This window comes from Ostrinia furnacalis, unplaced genomic scaffold (genome assembly GCF_004193835.3).
Source record: "Ostrinia furnacalis isolate ACB-3 unplaced genomic scaffold, ASM419383v2 OfSCF7368, whole genome shotgun sequence".
NCBI classification, from domain to species: Eukaryota; Metazoa; Arthropoda; class Insecta; order Lepidoptera; family Crambidae; genus Ostrinia; species Ostrinia furnacalis.
In genome coordinates, this window is record NW_021137607.1 from 1187239 (window position 1) to 1206961 (window position 19723).

At 35.1% G+C, this 19723-nt stretch overlaps 3 protein-coding genes across 4 annotated transcripts; 1 reads left to right on the forward strand and 2 right to left on the reverse strand.

The window, feature by feature from the left end:
* Positions 1 to 1821: 1821 nt before the first annotated feature.
* Positions 1822 to 5983, reverse strand: LOC114364315 (cilia- and flagella-associated protein 36). Of its 2 annotated transcripts, XR_003656837.1 has the most exons (8): positions 5700 to 5982; positions 5553 to 5629; positions 5217 to 5420; positions 4937 to 5073; positions 4592 to 4796; positions 4390 to 4516; positions 3716 to 3986; positions 1822 to 3545 (listed from the first exon to the last, which is right to left on the reverse strand). XR_003656837.1 is itself a non-coding variant. In XM_028320428.1 (7 exons), exons 1-7 carry the CDS (start codon positions 5806 to 5808, stop codon positions 3826 to 3828), a joined length of 1020 nt encoding a protein of 339 aa, XP_028176229.1. In that variant the 5' UTR covers positions 5809 to 5983; the 3' UTR covers positions 3734 to 3825. The 2 variants fall into 2 exon arrangements, 1 of the variants encoding a protein (XP_028176229.1); XM_028320428.1 differs by lacking the exon at positions 1822 to 3545 and having other exon boundaries at positions 3734 to 3986; positions 5700 to 5983.
* Positions 5984 to 8010: 2027 nt separating this feature from the next.
* LOC114364309 (phosphatidylinositol N-acetylglucosaminyltransferase subunit H) lies at positions 8011 to 11003 on the forward strand. Its single transcript, XM_028320415.1, has 4 exons — positions 8011 to 8364; positions 8579 to 8703; positions 9918 to 10001; positions 10237 to 11003. The coding sequence occupies exons 1-4, from the start codon at positions 8082 to 8084 to the stop codon at positions 10345 to 10347; spliced, it is 603 nt and encodes a 200-aa protein (XP_028176216.1). The 5' UTR covers positions 8011 to 8081; the 3' UTR covers positions 10348 to 11003.
* Positions 11004 to 18228: 7225 nt separating this feature from the next.
* LOC114364316 (uncharacterized) lies at positions 18229 to 18923 on the reverse strand. Its single transcript, XM_028320429.1, has one exon. It carries the CDS (start codon positions 18822 to 18824, stop codon positions 18369 to 18371), a length of 456 nt encoding a protein of 151 aa, XP_028176230.1. The 5' UTR covers positions 18825 to 18923; the 3' UTR covers positions 18229 to 18368.
* Between the last annotated feature and the right edge of the window lie 800 nt (positions 18924 to 19723).

Consider the following 19723-nt stretch of genomic DNA (forward strand, 5'->3'; position numbering starts at 1 on the left):
TATGTATTGAAAATACTTAGCTAAATAATATCATCGTGAAGTCTTATCTCTTAGAAGTACAACTCTTGTTGAAAGTAAAGAAATAAACGTATTAGTGAAATGTAATACCTGTGGTAAATTCTGTCTAACCAAACAAAGACTTTTTTTTTCTCTTTAGTCAATGAAAAGGCATAGTCATCGTCGTTTCTGCGCTGTTTTTTTATCTACTATGGAGAAAAAAAGACAAATTATCAATTTGTTAAGGCACAATGATTGATACACAACTAAATAAATGCCAGTGTCAGTTAGGTAATTTATTAAATAGACATATTTATCTGGATCTTAACGAGTAATAAAATGTATGCGTTAGTAATAAGGTGTATTTTTGAGCACGATAGTATTTAAATTAAAATTATACTAATTTTTTTCTTAAATATTTGTTTCCTTTAGCTGTCAATTAAAAATTTGTTGCCGATTTTTTATAGCTGCTTTGGCGGTAATCTGGGGGCACGGCAGTGCCCCCACCAAGTCGAGCAAAAAAGCGGCACGGCCGTACCATCCTTTTCTCGAAGCAATTCAGGCCATTTTCGACCGCCTGTAACTTCGTTGTGGATAAAACTAGAAGGCTGAATTTTCATTAGCTATGCAGGCATTGTAAAGACACGGTATATTTAAAATTTCATTCAATTTGAACCAGTAGTTTAAGAATTATAACGGGTCAAAGTTACTTAATTTTGTCACTCACTGACTGACTCACTGACTCACTGACTCACTCACTGACTCACCGATCATCAAAACTCTAAGGCACTTCTAGCAGACCTAGAAGCTTCAAATTTGGAATATAAGTAGTGTTTGGTGTATGAATCAAGGAAAAACTAAAATATTTGGGGGCACGGTAGTGCAACCGCCAAGTCGAGTAAAATTTTTCAATTTCGGTCCAGTTTTCTAGATACATAACTGCTGTCTACAAAATACAAAAAGAAATGAGATCCCATCAAAAACAATACTTGTCAAAAAAACCAAGTCTCGCAACTCAGTTGTTCTACGGTAAAAAGTTGTGAGATCCATGTAATACCAAGTCCAGGCCAGGAAATCTTTAACGTTTTACATAAATATATTGACTTGGCCATCGCATGAAAACACGTGTAAATTAAATTATTTAGTGCGATGGCCAAGTCAATATATTTATGTAAAACGTTAAAGATTTCCTGGCCTGGACTTGGTATTACATGGATCTCACAACTTTTTACCGTAGAACAACTGAGTTGCGAGACTTGGTTTTTTTGACAAGTATTGTTTTTGATGGGTTCTTGTTTTCATCAACTGTTTGAAAATATGTTGTTTAAACTGTGTTTTGCATTCTGTTTGTTGGCGTTTACGTTTTATAAAGATATCTTGATTTCTTTTAACTTTTTGGGATCCAGATTTGTATGTATAATCAAAATCACAGTAGGTAATATTGATGTCTTGTTAGATTTTGCTTCATTCACGCGAGATTGATTTTGTGAAGGTAGATTAATTTATGTGAAAATATGAAATAGTGGTTGTGTTTAATAGTGACTAATGATAGACATGCAGCATCTTGTGTTATAAGATTTAATTATGGGAAGTTGAGAAGTGATTGGCCGATTGACAAGATTTGGTATAAATACATTGAATTTAGATATAACAAACAATAAAGTAATATTTGAATCGATATAAAATTGTAAGTTTCATTGAATAAATAAATTGTCAAAGCTCGAGATGTAAGAATATTATCCAGGTTTGTTCATATTACATGCATAAAGCAAGGAAAATGAAAGCAGGCTTATAGGATTTTGGTTAGTTTATTTTATTTACAAGTTGTCTATAATCGATATGAAGGAATTTTTGCTATGTGATTCTACTAGAGGATATCAGTATTAATTTTCTATACTTTCAACAAAATCGTTTTGACTGCTTATGATTATAGCTTTGCAGGTGTAATGTGTATGTGATAAAATGTATCTGATTAAGATCCACTTTATTTTATTACTGTGTTAACTTCTAGTTTACTGTCATTATTTGTAAATAATATTAGATTTTGTAAAAAAAAATACTACTTATCTGGTGATCAATGTAAAGTACACACGGAATATCAACAAGGAAATGCTTTCACAATCACTTGTCGCCAGAAATAAGTCACAGGAGGCCATATGAAATCCATAGCGTGGGCGTAGTAACCGATATTGATATTTAACAGTCTTAACTAATGATTATGGGTATCATGTGGCCACGACATGCTATTAGTCTTTTTAAAGTGGTCCAAACCTTAATTTCTACTATCTTGATATAACTAAATGTGTTTTGCATTTAAACCAACGCGAACGGGACATACATATTCTACGTCATTGATATAGGGTGATTCCATTAACGACGTAATATGTGTGCTTGGGAATGCTCTGACGTGGTCTATGCATGGCCCTTCTTATTACGTTCTTCCTAACATGAATACACGAATGATGTTAAAATTCGCCAACCGGGCTTGGTTCAACACAACAAATATTTTTTACACGCTTCAACACACGATTTATTACTGATTTTCAATGCCATGTAACTTTTGTCTGAAATAATAACTTTATATTATGTAATGTCAAAATATCTGTACTATTCTTCAGATAAAAGTTCAGTGGCGATTGAAAAAATAGCTCTTCAACTATCACCAAAAACATCACGTGTCTCAAAGACACTACTGTCGTACATAAGCTTTTAAAATATCGTTTTATATCAAATAAAGATTCTATATAAATTATTACTATGCATGAAATTACGTATATATTTTTCAGGTATAATAATGATAGGAAATAGAATCAGACTACCAATGCTGCTGTCGCAAAACACATCGCCAATCGCATACTTTATGTTCCTTTAATTTCGCCTAACCGTTATCAACATCTATTTTCTACCTGGCTTTATCACACCTGAAAATACATATCAATTTTAATATGTATCTGAATAAACATTGATCTCTGTCTAAAACTATTATGTACATCCTTACAATTTGAGTAACATACATTTTGTATTTTTTTAATGATGGTCACACTTCATAAAAACGCTTTAAAACAATTTTTGTTCATTTATAAGCATTCACAAAATGCACAGTAAATGCGAGGCGAATTATTACATGCGTGGGATGAATTTGACAGAATATATTGTAAATATAAAACGTTTTATGTAATAATTTTATTTTGAAATCTGCCAACATCCACGTGTTTAATAGCATCGAGCTGTCAATTAGATTTATACGATTCTTATTATATTCCTTGAAATAACTTCCCCATAATTAAACGAAGTTCTAGGTGAAAGTAGACTGTAATAATGACTATTTTTTATCTGTCTAGGTGGGTGACCATCATAAACTAATTTATACACAGATTAAAATTAAATAGATTTACCTATTGGCAAGTTGTGTAAAATAAATAAGCTTAATGCTATTATTATGATGTCACTAGTTAAGTAAGCAATATAATATAAGATACAAAAGTAATCTCTCTTTTATTTTTACCCCTTAACTTGCAAAGTTAAATATCGTGTACGTAAACTATGATATAGTTCCAAAATACTGGACTGTCCTGTCGATGACATTGACAGTGGGGCGCCACCGTCAATACCGGATCGCTGGTTCAGATTTTTGCCATGTTGGAAACCATATAGTTGAACGATGGTAGCGCCCCCCTGTCATTGAGTTTGGCGGGACAGTTCAGCGTGGGTCATCTATATTAAGTTTTCTGACATTTAAAATTCATTAAAATAGCGACACATCGTGCAACACCATATAATTAAATAAGTTAAAAGTGAGATCATGCCTTACACATTGTAATGAGTCATTTAGTGGTTGGAGTCAACAACCTCAGTCTTAAGTTTGGAGGCGAGCGCCCTCCGCAGTTGCATCGCGTCCGGGGCGGGAGGGGGAGGGGTGCCCGCCAACGCCGCGTGCGCAACTCGCGCGGACTTTGGCCGAGACACACTGGTGAATGAACCTTCGCCGCCTGGAAATTAGACATGGCATACAAAAATATTCTTACCTTAATTGAATGAACAGCAAAGGTGTTGCGACTGTTATTGCAGCTATGTAAAATTGGCTTATTCCCAAAGGTCTACGTTTTTCGTTCGGTCGTTTCAGCAGCCAAATGACGTCCACTGCTGCTGGACAAAGGCCTCGCCCAAGGTTTTCCACAATGAAAGGTCTACGACTCTATTCTAATTAATGGACCCGTTGGGATTGGGAATGAACTAAATTTTTTTTGAAAACAATAGACACGAACCTTTGGGAATAAGAGTCCTCGTAAAATGGCAATCACTGTAGGTTGGTCCTAGGTAAGTGGTTATCTATTACAGCTACTTACATACTCCTTACATAAATAAAAGATTTTATTAACATTAAAATAATACCTCCAGATTCTGTAGCAGTCTCTGCCTCGCCCAATCTCTTCTCCCGAACCTGCTTCTTCAGCGCCAACAGCTTATCTCTTTGCTGTTTCAAATATTCCTGTCGAGCACGAATTTCTTCCTCACTGACCTAAAGAAATATAATATGTCAGTCTGAGCACATTTAAAACGATTAGGGAAGTATTACTAATTTATTTTTTCCAACCTCAACTTTCTTAGGTGGTGGTTTCGGCGGCTCAACAATAGCAACAGGCTTCTTGACTGGTGGAGATTCCTCTTTAATGAAAGTCTTCTCATCGTTCTTCTCAAAGCTATGAAGCTTGGACAGAAGAGTCTTCTTTTCAGCCACCACTTCCACGGGAGGAACACTCACAATCTCGTCTTTTGTTTCTAAATCGTCCAGTTGCAGTCTGGAAAGCGAAGAATATTGTGGACTGAAGTAAAGTGACGACTGCATCTTATTAAATCTTAAGATTATTGTGCGCGTAGGTCTATTTGACTATGGTGGGATTAGTTCAAAATAACGTCTTAATTTCAAGGATTTTCATACTTTTTGATCTCAGTCATAACATCGTCGTTGTCCGGCCAGTCGCCGCTTTCTTCGCTGCGCGGGGAATCGAACTCTTCTGCTTCAGATGAAAACAAATTAGGCATTGCTCCAAAACGTCGCTCAATTAATTCAAGCGCCTGTAAAATAGGAATACACAATCTAATTGGAACGTAGCTGATCATAAAATAAACACGTAAATTATAATAATATCAAAGTATGGGAGCAATCGAGGAAGGAAAAGTTAAATAAGTACCACTTATCAAAGTAATTAATTATTTACCTGTAACTGCAACTCGACGTTCTTATGAGTCATCATCTTGACGAACATTTCGTAATCATTGGCGGCCCAGATTTGCTCGAAGAGCCTTCGGTGGAAGTGAGCGGGCAGGCCAGCGAGGTCGCGAGCTGACAGACGGCAAGCTGCCTCGAATTGGTCGGCGGTGATGCCAATGTCGTCCATGAAAGAGCCTAGCATTACGTCCACCTGAAAGGAATACATAGATTTGAGACATTGCCGTAATATTTATAGCAGGCGCAAAGCAGTTTGCACTTTGCATACTCTGTGATACAATGCTCTGTGCTCTGATAGGAAAGAGAGATATTAGTTAGAACTTACTAAATTGCGGTATTCATCGTGAACCTTTTTGTATTCCGGCCTGTCCGGTACATCGCCATTATCAGTTGGCTCAAACGCTGCAAGTAACAAAAAAGTTTAAAAATGTAAGTTATTGATTGTCTTAATATTTTCTTTAACATTACATACGCAAAGATTTCTCTTCAATAAACGTCTGCAGAGGAACGTTCCAAACGGGTCCATGTAGGAACCCCACCAGCGAATCGAAAACCCATGCATTGCCGTCGTGATTCTCCATCGTAGCTGGTGCAATGCTACAAACAACTGCGCCTTTTGTATCCGATTTATTGACTGATTTATCACTTAGCAGCACTCAGTATGTAAACACCAAAGTGACGTCTATTTGTACCATTTTGTTACCATGGTAACTTGTTGGAAACGCCGCGTTATTTCCCATCATAGCTTCAGAAAGCGAATACTTAGGTAGGGTAATAGTTAGGTGCCATCAAGGAAATAAATCTTGATAGGGTATGATAACTGTACGTTAATTTTATATACCCGATGTACGTAATTATATTGATATACGTTATGTTCAGGTATATTACTGTTAAGTCCACAAAACGTACGTCAGAAGGTTGGAACAGTAAAACATGTGATTTCTTTAAAGGTGTATTTGCGACTAAAATAAAACTGGCGGGCTCAGCCGCCGACACATACAAGGAACAGTATAACTATTGTTTCCTATTGTTAATTGTATTGGGCAATGATGTGGGAACGCAGGACGCTACTCAATACGCTCTGTTCATTCATGGAGTTAATTTATTACTCTGATTAATGTGTACCTACATCATCCCCCTCCTTATACAAAAAATAAAACACAATAACACTTGATTGAGTAAATAACAAAATAATGAATATTTGAAACAACATTATAAAACAAAATTCTATGTCAATTAAAAATATCTAGAGACAATACGCTCAATCAAATTGTACACTTGGTCCATTGCGAAAATACAAGCAATGCGCAAGTTTAAGTAAAAAGTAAAAACATAAGAAAAGGTTGTATGTGCCTATCATTATACAATATAAAAATGTCAATTACAAATTACTAAACATCAATAAACATCTCAGAAACAAAATAACAAAAATGTTTTGCCAAACAAAATACAATAAATCAATTTGAATAAAGAGTAAAGTAAAAAATCATGAAACCATGTATAAAGTAAGTACATAAAAATACAATATTAAATTAATAAACTAATAGCTAATTAATAATACGCATAATAGTTTACATGTTTCGTAAAAACATTAGAACATTGTATTTATAAAAACTTATCCTAAGTAAGTAACGATGAGCCGCTCTACCTACTTAGAAAGAAAAAAACTTACAAGTCAAAACGCACCGGTTTATTGATAACGCGGCCACTTCGCGTTGTTTTTGGAATTAGAACTTTGCTAGAAGTGTCTGCGTTATTAGTACTAGTATTCTTACTACCGTAAAAAAAAAAAAAAATGTTCAACTGGCGTCACCAATGTACGTATTTATACACTGTATACCTAATGATCACGTCGGGCGTATTCATACACTGTATACGTAATGATCACGTCGGGGTCACCAATGTACGTTAATTTTATATACCCGATGTACGTAATTATATTGATATACGTTATGTTCAGGTATATTACTGTTAAGTCCACAAAACGTACGTCAGAAGGTTGGAACAGTAAAACATGTGATTTCTTTAAAGGTGTATTTGCGACTAAAATAAAACTGGCGGGCTCAGCCGCCGACACATACAAGGAACAGTATAACTATTGTTTCCTATTGTTAATTGTATTGGGCAATGATGTGGGAACGCAGGACGCTACTCAATACGCTCTGTTCATTCATGGAGTTAATTTATTACTCTGATTAATGTGTACCTACAATAACGATTTTGTAATCATTGTTTGAAGTTTAGCTCCCTACGTCGTCTACTTACTTACTTATGTATTTTATTATGATTTAGGTGGTGAACACTGTTCACTGTCCATTGGACAGCCTTGCAAATGCCTTGCACGACATGGTAAGCGATAGAAATAAGTTAAATGGCCATCATGTCATTAATAAATTCTGCTTCAATGCATTTATCAAAAAATGCCACTTGTCTAGATCTAACAAAGTGGAAAATTATGTCCAGTGCGAAAAATAAGTCTTTTTCTTTTTCTATCGAAATTAAGCCTAACGAAATGCCCATTGATCGAAATTCCCGCATAAAAATGTATGAGTAGTTTTTTTTAAACGAGTCGGATTTAATCTTTAATTCGAGAAAAATTCCAATAATTTCCGGGAAAACCCTAAAACAGCCCTTTTCACGCGGGCGAAGCCGCGGGCGGAAAGCTATTTTAAGCAGTTAGAAAAATAAATTACAGAAAACTTGGCTGTACATGTTCGATTTCATTGTCTACTCAGAATGTGTGAAATGAAAAAAAGAAAGAGGAAACGTCAAAATTGTCAAATTGACAAAAAAAATGTAAACAATTTTCAATTACAAAAAACCTGAGCATAAACCTTAAAATCTCGCTTCTGTTATGATGAATTCTAATCAGAAGATGGATTACGAAAATATAAATGGTGTTACACTGTCATTAAAAGTTGATACTCCTAATGGTGCAACTAATTCCAGGCTATTTACAATTTCATACAAAAGCAAACCTAACAAGTCGTCTTGGCCTAAAGCTTCGTTATTTTTGGCTATTTTATTTAATATGATTGCGATATTCTATATACGGATAAGTTTAACTGCGATTGTAGTGATAATAGTCGTGCTGTCGTTTTTAGTTTTCTTTTGGATAACCCACAGTGTTCAGTCAGGTAATTTTTAATACCATTTCACTTCAATCCTATATACTCAAGTCTTTAAGCCTATTAATTAAGTTTGAAATTAATAATTGACTGTATTGGTATCAAGATTCCTATTCTGTTCATAATAAGATAGAGTTATTACTTTTGACAAAGTTAAATTAATAGTGAAACTCATAATATTGTGTATTTCTTAAAGTTTAATAGCTCATTTTCTATATTACAGAGATCCTGCTAGTCATACCAACTGTGGGCATACAGAGTTCCGTCAAGTATGTGTATGGGAGAGAAGACCATTTTGTGCCGTGGTCGAGTGTCGACGATGTCATAATAAATGAAGTTATTAAAATGGTTAGTTCAAAGATTACATTTATTTAAAGTTTTTTTTTCAGTTCAGAAATTTTTTATTCAGAACAACAAACTATTACATAAATTTTTATTAGTAACTAGCTGACCCGGCGAACTTCGTACCGCCTTAGCGTAGAGATTTTCTTTATATTTTTTTCCGTAAAAACCTTGTACAGAGTATTAGAAAACTACAAAAAAAAAATCAGCCAAATCGGTCAAGCCGTTTTCATGTTATGTCGTGACAACGGAAAACGGGTTTCATTTTTATATATATAGATTAAAGTATTATTAATACTCACAAACATTTCAAATACTAATACAAATTATAGGTAAATTGTACATACCCTTATCTATACTTATAATAAATCTGTAGAGAGGTCAATTCTGTACATGAAATATATTTTCAAAATAACTATCAGGGGGTGATTAGTGATCGATACTGATGCCAAAAATGCAATCAGTAAAATTTTTGTCTGTCTGTCTGTCTGTCTGTCTGTCTGTCTGTCTGTCTGTATGTTCCTTATAGAAACAAAAACTACTCGACGGATTTTAACGAAACTTGGTACAATTATTCTTCATACTCCTGGGCAGGTTATAGGATACTTAGGAATTCCCACGGGAACGGGAATTAGCGGGAAAATCCTTTTGTATGAAAAATCTAAACCGCTTAAGTTAGACGCTTGAAATTTGGCATGCAGGTACCTTAGTAAACTTAAAGCTTAGTTACAACAGGATATTGCAAAATTCCCACGGGAACGGGAGTTAGCGGGAAAAAACATTTGAATGTAAAAATCTAAACCGCGTAAGATAGACTCTTGAAATTTGGCATGCAGGTATCTTGGTAAACTTAAAGCTTAGTTACAATAGTATATTGCAAAATTCCCACGTGAACGGGAGTTAGCGGGAAAAAACATTTGTATGAAAAAATCTAAACCGCGTAAGATAGACTCTTGAAATTTGGCATGCAGGTACCTTAGTAAACTTAAAGCTTAGTTACAACAGGATATTGCAAAATTCCCACGGGAACGGGAGTTAGCGGGAAAAAAATTTTTATGAAAAAATCTGAACCGCGTAAGATAGATGAAGGGGGGGTAAAACGAGATCCACGCGTACGAAGTCGCGGGCGGCCGCTAGTATCTAATAAAATAAATGTACTGTTTAAAAGTGCATCCAATGTGTAGTTATTTTTGTTTAATCATTAATTTCTTATTTTTCAGAACCGAGTCCTCTATTTCTTAACCGTGTTGGTAAAAACGAGCAATCAAGAATCGGAATCGTTGAAGCTAATGCCACTATTCAAGGTACATACTGTGATTTTGTGTAAAGAAATCATTGCCAAGGATTCCTTTGCCTTAACAATGCCACTTTTGTGTGATGCAGTTACCATTGTATTTGCATCAATTCCACAATAAAGAATGTTATTGACATTTTGTTATCACTGTTATTCAATACGCTACATTTTTGCTGTATAAAAAGGTCATCCTATGTGTATACTGTACAATGTATATTATTATGTCCTTCAATTTTCTGTTTCAGTATACAAAACCAAGATTAGCAATGCTGGAGATCATATATTCAGAACTGCAAAGATTGCTGACTGAAACGCACTGTCCAGAGCCAGAGAAAGCTGCCGGTGACATGGGTTGAAGCATTTGTTGACTACTTAATGTTTTGGTGTGCACTAAATGAAGAATACTTCAATCTCTTCTTTATATCTGTTTTTAGGACTGATCTTAAGTTATTTTTGAACACAATTGTGGTTTTGAATGTTCAATTAATAAATGTTTAGATAACTTTAATATTAGGATGATTATTGTTTAAGTAAGTTTAAAATTTACATGTACTGTACAGGCAAGAAACTTATATGTAATTTGATTTATATTATCTTGAAGAAGGCAAGATGAAGTGAAATTTTCAAAATCAAAAATTTCTTTATTTGTATAGATAGACTATTTAAATAGTAGGAAAAATCGAAATCAATTTTAATCAATTAATCAATCAATTTTAAAATAAAAGTGTTTGCTCCAGATAAAAACATGCTGGTTAAATAGTTATTGCCTTACATAGCAAGTGGCAACCTTATTAATTTAATATTAATCCTTCAAGCTCCGCGAATCTAGACACAATAATAATCAATTGTTATGACATTAATTAATGCCGTCTGGGACTCAATCGGTTAATCTATTTCAACATTCCATTCCATTATAAAAGTTCCTAGGTCATTAATATTTTAATTTATCTCATTTTTTGTGAATTTGTCTATTGTTCAATTAATTTTAATGTAGAAATTAATGATGCATTTCTATTGCACAAACAACGAATGTACAATATAGCTACATAGAGTGTAAGAATTTTGCAATATTATGTTGTACTAGTCAAATATAAATAAGTTTTCTTAAATTAGATTATTGTTACAAGTAGTAAATAAAATAATTTATACAAAATTATGTTTTTTAATACATAATTTCATCGCGAAAGTAATAAATTATGAGCATCTACAACAAAGATAGTTATGTAGGTACATAAAAGAAGACAATATACGAGGTTAAGTCATATGTACTTTTATCTCTCTTATCTTACAAAGCCATTTTTAGTTTTTCCAGCATTATTATTGATTAAAGTCCTATGGCATTACGTGGCGCCCGGCCATTGAAATAAGTGTTTCAGTATTTACTTGCCTACGCCAGACGGAGAATTATTTAAAGATATCTTTCCTACTTAGGGTCTGAGAACTCATATGAAGCAGCCTAAAGCTAATCCTCTACCAGCTGCTGAATTCATGAAAGATTTTTTTTTTAAGTATCTCTCCACACACACTTTAATATTATTTCCACCGCTCCATCGTGTGCAACGAAAACAAAAAGTAAATCAATGAAAGCTCGAGTCACCGGTATCTTGTTGTAACTACAGCGCGCGGCAGCTGTACCGATTTCCCAATTTGTAGCACGGCCGATGCCAAAACAAAAGCTGGGGTTTATTCTGAAAAACCATTTTCGTATTTTCTACGCTATTCGTAGACTTTGACCGTCTTTCTAGCTCACCCTTGTTACGGTTGTGAGCAAGAGTGATACAATCGAGTCGAAAATACGTGACTTGTTTTGCATAGTAGACTCCCTGGCATACAACGCTCCATAGCTTCCCTGTTCTCTGTGTTGTTTGTACGAACAAACTACAAATTAACACTTCAGTCAGCCGTGTTAGGGACTGTCTACGAATGTTGTCGATAGTGAGTTTGGTTAAAAATTAGATTATTATTCAAGGCATGCTATTAATTTCTGAATTCTCATCAGTCTTTGACTGGGTATACTGGGTAAATACAATCTTCTATTTTAATAAGTTCAAAGCATTTATTTGCTGCTAAACAAATTAAACACCATCACTAGGACCCACCATTGAATTATTGTCTGTCTCACTCACCTCAAAGTTGACTGGCAGAAATTGCTATGTGGCATAAAATCTATCATTTGTAATTTCTTTCAGTATCACAGTAAGATTAAAGTAGTTTCCGAGATTTCGTGTATGTTTAGTGAGCGAACGATACGTTAGCTCCTTACTTTTGTTTAATAACTTGACGTTTCCACGGAGTTCAGTTTAACCCTTGAGGCTCTTTTAGTTTCATTGCGCAAGAAAACAAGAACTACTTAAGTAACACAGGAAAGAACTTAGGTGCTTACTGCTTACCTTTCCAAGTTTTTAACGTCTTTTTAAACTAAAAAGGGCAATTTAAATACTTGTCTGGTAATAAAAGCCTCAACTAACTATGTTGATGAAGTGATATCTACTTTTGATTCAATGATATTTTAATCGAGTTCGATTTCCAGGCGGACCATATTACCTAACTACTTAATACTAGCGGCCGCCCGCGACTTCGTACGCGTGGATCCCGTTATTGAATTTTGCAAAATCACGTATCAGTCAGCACGTTCTAAAAGGAACCCCCATGCAAAAAATAGATTTTGTAAAATCACTGTCTGTTTTGTAGTTAAAGTTGAATAAGACTACGTCATTATTAGAAGAGCTAGGTAAGGTAGGTACCATACCAAGAATTATTGTAATACCAATGTGTGTGTCTTTATACTGTTGAAAATTCGTCTTTGTTTATTCGTCCTGCACCTTGACAGCTAATTTTGTACCCTTAATAGATTGCAGGAGCACAGCCGAAAACACAGATATCTGATATCAAGCATCACTCGACCCTCGTTCACTGAAGCCTTGCTTTTGATCTTAAACTTAAAAAGGTGGGGCTCTCCAACTTTTTAACTTAAAAGATGCTCCGATACTCTCATCTCGCTTTCATATTTTTATTGAAAAACGATACCTATATTAAGATGAGATGCAAGGGGTCGCTTTCGTTCGTAAGGGCACAATTTAAATAACATGAAGCGTCTTCTTTACCTCTTTTAGTTTGAAATAGAACTAGGTAGATAGGTAAAAATACCTTCTTCGATTTAGATAAATTATTTACTGTGTGTTGGGCTGATTTACAAAATTCCATAGAGAATTGAACAGGTTGAATTAGGTCTAGCAAAAACTGTAGGCGGCGAGGTCTGAGCTAACTACGGTAGAAATGAAACGTTATTTCAAAATAAAAGAAACAGCGCCACCATATTCATTAAGAAAATTGTAAACAACTCTCTTACTAACGCAATCATGGATATTTTAGCAGAAATATAGCTGAGATTCCGTTTGAATTTGCAAAACTGAGCACCGACGCCTTCCAGCCGGCTCAGCTCCCAGGGCGCAGCCCCGATCTAATTAGGTAATTGAAATCATTTGGGTGCGTTCGTGAGCCGAGGCTGCATCAATTAGTTCCCGCCGCCATTTTACCGTAGGCATCCATTTTCTAACATGGCTGCCGTTTTCCGTTTATCGGGGGATTTAACTTTGATGTTTGGGTTTTATGTCGATGGATCAGCGATAATAGTCAGAGTATATCTTGATAAATTTCGTTAGATAGTGTTAACGAATAGATAAACGACATCTTGAAGTACTCTTTCGTTAAATCGTTATCTCGAACTACAACTAAGTAGCGTATCTAAAATGTAGGTAGGTACGAGAGCCGACATTCTGCTTAAAGGATTTTCTTTTCTTATGGAATGGATTTTCCTACTTTTAAGAACTTACTTAGTTTAGAATTTAGCACTGAAGTGTGAAATACCTACTAAGTAGGTAGTCTGCTGTATCAAGAGTGGGACTTTGTGCGAGTGTTATTTATTAAATTATAATTTCAGCAAAAACGCCGCTATCTAGGTACTATGATGCGTCCCTGAGATTAAAATTATTTTCTTTTCTTTTTTTATTTGCCTATAATTAAATATGATTACCTAATACATAAGTATTTATAGGTAGGTACTCATGATATATGGGGCCATCCATAAAGTACGTCACACGAATTTCATAATTTTTGAGCCNCATTTCTGAGACCCCCCCCTCCCTAGTGTGACGTCACATATTTTGCAATTTCACATCGAAAAATTATTAAATTAACAGCAGTTCCGAAATTAGTTTTATTATTTCCATTTAAATTAAGTACTTTTTTTATGAAATCAACATTATATCAAATATTTGAAACAATTGAAATGTGATGTCACGAAACTTAGGACCCCTCCCACCCCTTGTCACACCATGTCACACTTTGTCGACCCCCTCCCCCCCTCTTTACGTGTGACGTACTTTATGGATGACCCCTATGTCATGTAAAGCTCATCGATTTGAGGTAAAAACAGATTGATACTCGTGAAAAATTTATCTCTTTTCTGGAAATATCCAAGTCATGATTATTTCGTTATATTTAAACGTACCTAATCTTATTATGTGTTCAAGGCTATTTTCGTTTCTACGTGGCTTTTATATAATTTTGAATATTCTAGATAGGTACTTTATGTAAAAGTGAAAGATATACCTACTGTCACGGTGACAAGTGCGCGCGCGCTTTTTATAGTTTACTACCTGCTGACATTGCTACCTCGAACTTTGACTTAGCAGTTGATGGGACCTTTTACTCACCTAGATTTTGGTTTATACCGAAACAATCAATCAACGAAACTGAATCAATAAAACTAACAATAACCTGGAATAATGCAGTCAGCGGTTGATTGATGGGCACGCATACGATCTATATGCAAATTCCGTATTCTAATACCGACCGCTCTTTTCAGAGGCTGCATCCTCATTATGGAGATTGTATGGCCGATTTGCGTAATCGGTAGTCGAACGTCTTAATATTTGCGTGAGGTAATAAAGAAACCTTATACTTATGATAGTCGTCGACCGATTTGTGAACTTGTTTTGGGACTATACTTAGGCTGAGTTGCACCATCATAAATTAACCGTAACATTAACAATAAGGGTTCCTTGTCAGGACTACGGAACCCTACTAAAAGGTGCTTCTTGTATGGAGTTTGACAGATTTTTGACGTTTGTCAAAGTTATAATAAGATGGTGCCTAAATGCTGTATGTGTTTCCAATTATTGTTTTTATTGCTTACTTTACCCGCAGTATCACATTTGTTTATAAAAACTTACATCCCTTTTATCCCCTTTGTTTTATCGGGTCTATGATCGCGACAAGAAATTGGATAATGATGTTTTTCTCTAGGTACAATATAAATTGGTTCAGGGGCTTAGGCGAGAAAAGGCGACTGACTGATAGCAAAATTCTTACTTTGCATTTATAATAATCATAGATTACTAACGGAAGCATAAATGTCTTCCAAAACATAATAACACCCGTATTCACAAACGATGCCTGCATGTGAAGCAGCATATCGAACGAACGCACAGCGTTGAATAGAGCTCTGTAATTGGTTCGTGTGTCATCCTGTGCGTCCACGCGCACTGTGAGACCTCATAGTAATGTTTGTCATTACTATGAGGTATAACTCGTAGTATTACGGGCGTAAGTCTTCTATGCAATAACAAAATTGACAAACAACAATCAGGTACGAGAAAAGCCTTGTCCATTTTCCACGCATTTTCACCGAACCAAATATAAACGGGAGGGAAAATAATACCAACCGTTTTTAAGAGTCTGCATCCTTATTATGTAAATCTGTATGGACGATTTACGTAATCCGTAATCGGACATCGGATGTCTCGATGTTTTGCAGTCCCAAGGGCGCGGGGAACCGCTCGAGCGTTTTACCGATTTCCGATGAATATAATCCGATTTTATTTTCCGAGTCGAAATGAGCCGCGTAGATAAGCAGATCTACAGTTTAGCGACAGAATATGGCGACGATCTTATTCTAAACCAATGAACAAAATGGATTTACTTCTTAGGCTTTATTTTTGTTTGTATGAAGTGCGACTGAGAGATTGCTCCCCTAGACTAAAGTACCATCTAAGCATCTAATTTGCTTGAAGCAAAGTTTCATAAAGTCTAAGTATACATTTTGTAACTTCATAGATGTATCTGGGAAGTACCAACCGAGATACGGGCAGCGCAGGATCAGTCGTTGTGGAAATCACTGTGGGAGGCCTTTTTCCAGCAGAAGACGTTATAATATGGCTGAAACGAACGGGCGAACTTCATAATTATACCTATTTTTTTGTTTTAAGCTGTTGGCCACTGGATACCGCCCTATCTCAAATACATCTAGGACTATAGCCCTATCGCTATTGCATCTCGGACTTGACAACTTAGCGGTTTCCGGTTCCGCCCACGGATTTACTCTGGACTGCACTCCATATTGGTCGTACATTAAATAATAATTGTAAATTGTAACAAAGTCAAATAAAACACGTATTGATATACAAGGTGTTTACTGTTTCTTCGTACACATACACAACATAAGCCTAATATTTAAAAGGTTTCTGCGATAATACCTCAACATTTGTATTTTGTTTGAATTGGAAAGTAACGGTTCCTTCGACAATGGTTTCTAAAATCAGATACAAAGAACATGTCGCAAAATTGAGGCTTCCGGCGACTGGGACCGCAATTAACTAGGACCGCGGTCCCAGTCGCCGGATCCATAAAAAAATAATAATTTTCGTCCGGCGACTGGGACCACTCATAGATAACTTAAAAGAAAATATTATTCAATCCAAAATTGGTACAGTACTATAATCCATGAGTGGTCCCAGTCGCCGGAAGAAAATTATTTAATTTTTACGCATCCGGCGACTGGGACCGCGGTCCCAGTTAATTGCGGTCCCAGTTGACGGAATCCTCGCAAAATTAGGGCCAAAAAAATAAAATAAAATAAAAATATGTATACCTATCAACATGGTTGCTGCAACCATCACCTCCACGATTCTTTATTTACATCTACGATATACATTTTTATTTACCCACTGTAGTGGAAAGAATCGGCTCCCTCCACAATGGTCTCTAAAATCAGATATAAAGGACATGTCGCAAAGTTGGGGCCGATTCGAAACTTCGCTCCCGCGGGCACTTGTTTGACAGTTTGTTTTAACTTAAAACCTTATAAATAGTGTTCCCAGACGGGGGAATTTTAGGATTCCATTATTTCACTGTTTCGTATGAGAGTTAACGGTCCCCTCGGACTGGGGACGGGGACCTAATCTTTAGAAATAATATAGCTTAGCAGTTGATTTTATTTATTGGTGTTTTTAAATCTTGATGCTACCTGTGATGCTACAGATTTCAGGTCAGTGATTCCTGAAGTTACAAAATTTTTAGTAGTTAGGTTATTTTTCAAACTATTTGATTTTCTTAATAGTATCCATTTTCAGAGACATGCAGATTTAAAACCTCGTGAGTTTTGTTATTAAACAAATATCTGTAATGTAAATGAGAGATTATGGTGAATAAAGGAAACTTATAGCCTAGCATTCTCATTTTACCAGAAATTAAAAGCTCCAAATTGAAAATATTTGAAACATGAAAAACAATGGTGTTTCACAACCACTATGTAGTTGCAGTGCTCGCCGCGACCGCGGGGAAATCATCGCGCCATTAATTATTATGTTTTCTGCGCTTCTTGGCATGGGAACCACTGTGCAATATTGTTCATTACGACTAAAAATGTGAATAAAATTATTAAATAACTTGTTAGTTGTAGCATAGTATATTAATGAGTACCTATTTGTTGTAGTCTTTCAAAAGTTCCTTGATAACGGCGAACTTAAAGTTTACTTAATTATTAGGTAGGTACTTTTAAACTAATATTCATTTTCCCTTGCATGTACCTAGACACCATTGAAGAAACTTTTTAGAAAGATAAACTCAACTTACACTGCTCTGTGCAAATATAAAAAATAGATTATAATGTGTAGGTAATCAGTATTCAAATAATAGAAAATTGATAAAATTGTGTCAAGCCTAAAAAGCTTTCAGGCATTTGAAATTAGGTAGGTACTTATTTCCTGAAGTAACCTAACTTAATAACTTATAGTTAAGAACAAATTGGATACTTTTATTATGAGAATTAAATAAAAGAATTACTAACGTTTGCTTAATTAAGGTTTTGGAACCTTGTTACTTAAAATGAACTGAACACTTTTTGTAGATTTAATTTAATTATTAATGTACAAAGTTACAACAAGTTTAAAATACACAATATGCACACTCAATTAAACTGGATACATTTCACTATTAATTACATTAACCGCTAATTAAAATTTATAACTTATTTTAATTAAAATTACAAAATTCACTTCAGTTTTTGTTTTAACCACTTTAAAGAATTAATACGCATTTATTTCGGCAACCCCTTGCAATTCAACGTAGACCGGCGTTGTGGGGAGAACCTATTCGGCGAGGGTTGACTTTCATTCTGTGAAATTTGCCCCGGCTCACTCCTATCGCTGTACTTCAGCTGAACCATTCCCATCTTCTGCGAAGCTGACGATATAATCGAGGCCATGGTCACTGAAGGGTGGGGCAAATCCGGCATCTGTGAGATCCAAAATTCCCGGAGTTTCTGCCGCGCGTCACTTGCATCATCAGTTTTGTCACTCACATTAGAAACTTCAGCTTCATCTTGTGACATCTCCACAATTTCCCATGACGACATCTCCACAATTTCCCATGACTCATCCATGTCCCTATGGTATGACAGACGCAAGTGTGAGTAATCATCAATAAACCCAGAAGTACTTGATTCGTCTGCTGATAAAATGGAGTCTTCTGTGGTTTTTTCGGCGTCACCCATTTTGTTTCTAACGATATTATCAGGCACTTTAAATCGGTGATGTTTTAGTTGCTGGAATAAGTCACGTTCTGCAGTTGATTTAGCGATTGACAGCTTGAAGTGCATGAACAGGAACTACCCACTTTTATTTTATAATGAGTGGAAGCTGTTTTGATCTTTATTATAATGATGTTATAGTTGAAGGTTAAATAAATAAGTTACACTGCGCAGTTAACGACTGTCTTCATTTTAATTAATAATAATTTGCGGATCAGAACTTTAGTATTTGAGTAAGTAAATAAATGTAATAAAATCTATGTGTGTTTATAGAATGCTGTTTGTTTTCCTATAAAATAAATAAATAAAATCGAAATAACAAAACTTTTTGATTGATGATCAGATTACGTATTTTCCTTTTAATTTTTAGTTATTAGTTCCTGTTTTTTGTTGAACCACAGGTTTTCCCTACAGCTAAAAATTCTTGATTTGGTCACTAGCTATGCCTGAAACCACGTGAAATGTGACTGTGGAAATTAACTTTCAGTCATCCAGCCAACTAGGACCTAATTTATTTATGGGACGGCGAGCTTCAGAGGGGTCGAGTTATTTTGGGATTTGTAACACAATTTGTAACGTTATACATGAGTATTATGACAATACATATTTTTAAATTATTTTTATATCTGAATAGTCCAATCTAAGAACTACCAACTAAAACTATTTTCAAGAGATCTTTACAGTTCCATAAATTGAAGTAAATTAAAGCAAATAAAAAAAATATTACAATCAACTTTTAATTACCAAGCTTCGAAGAAATGCGATATTTGCTGAAATATCATCCCACTTCACATCAGGTGCGATTGTCGTCAAATACCTGCCTTGTTATGCATAAAAAAAATCTTTTATATTTTACAGGCTGG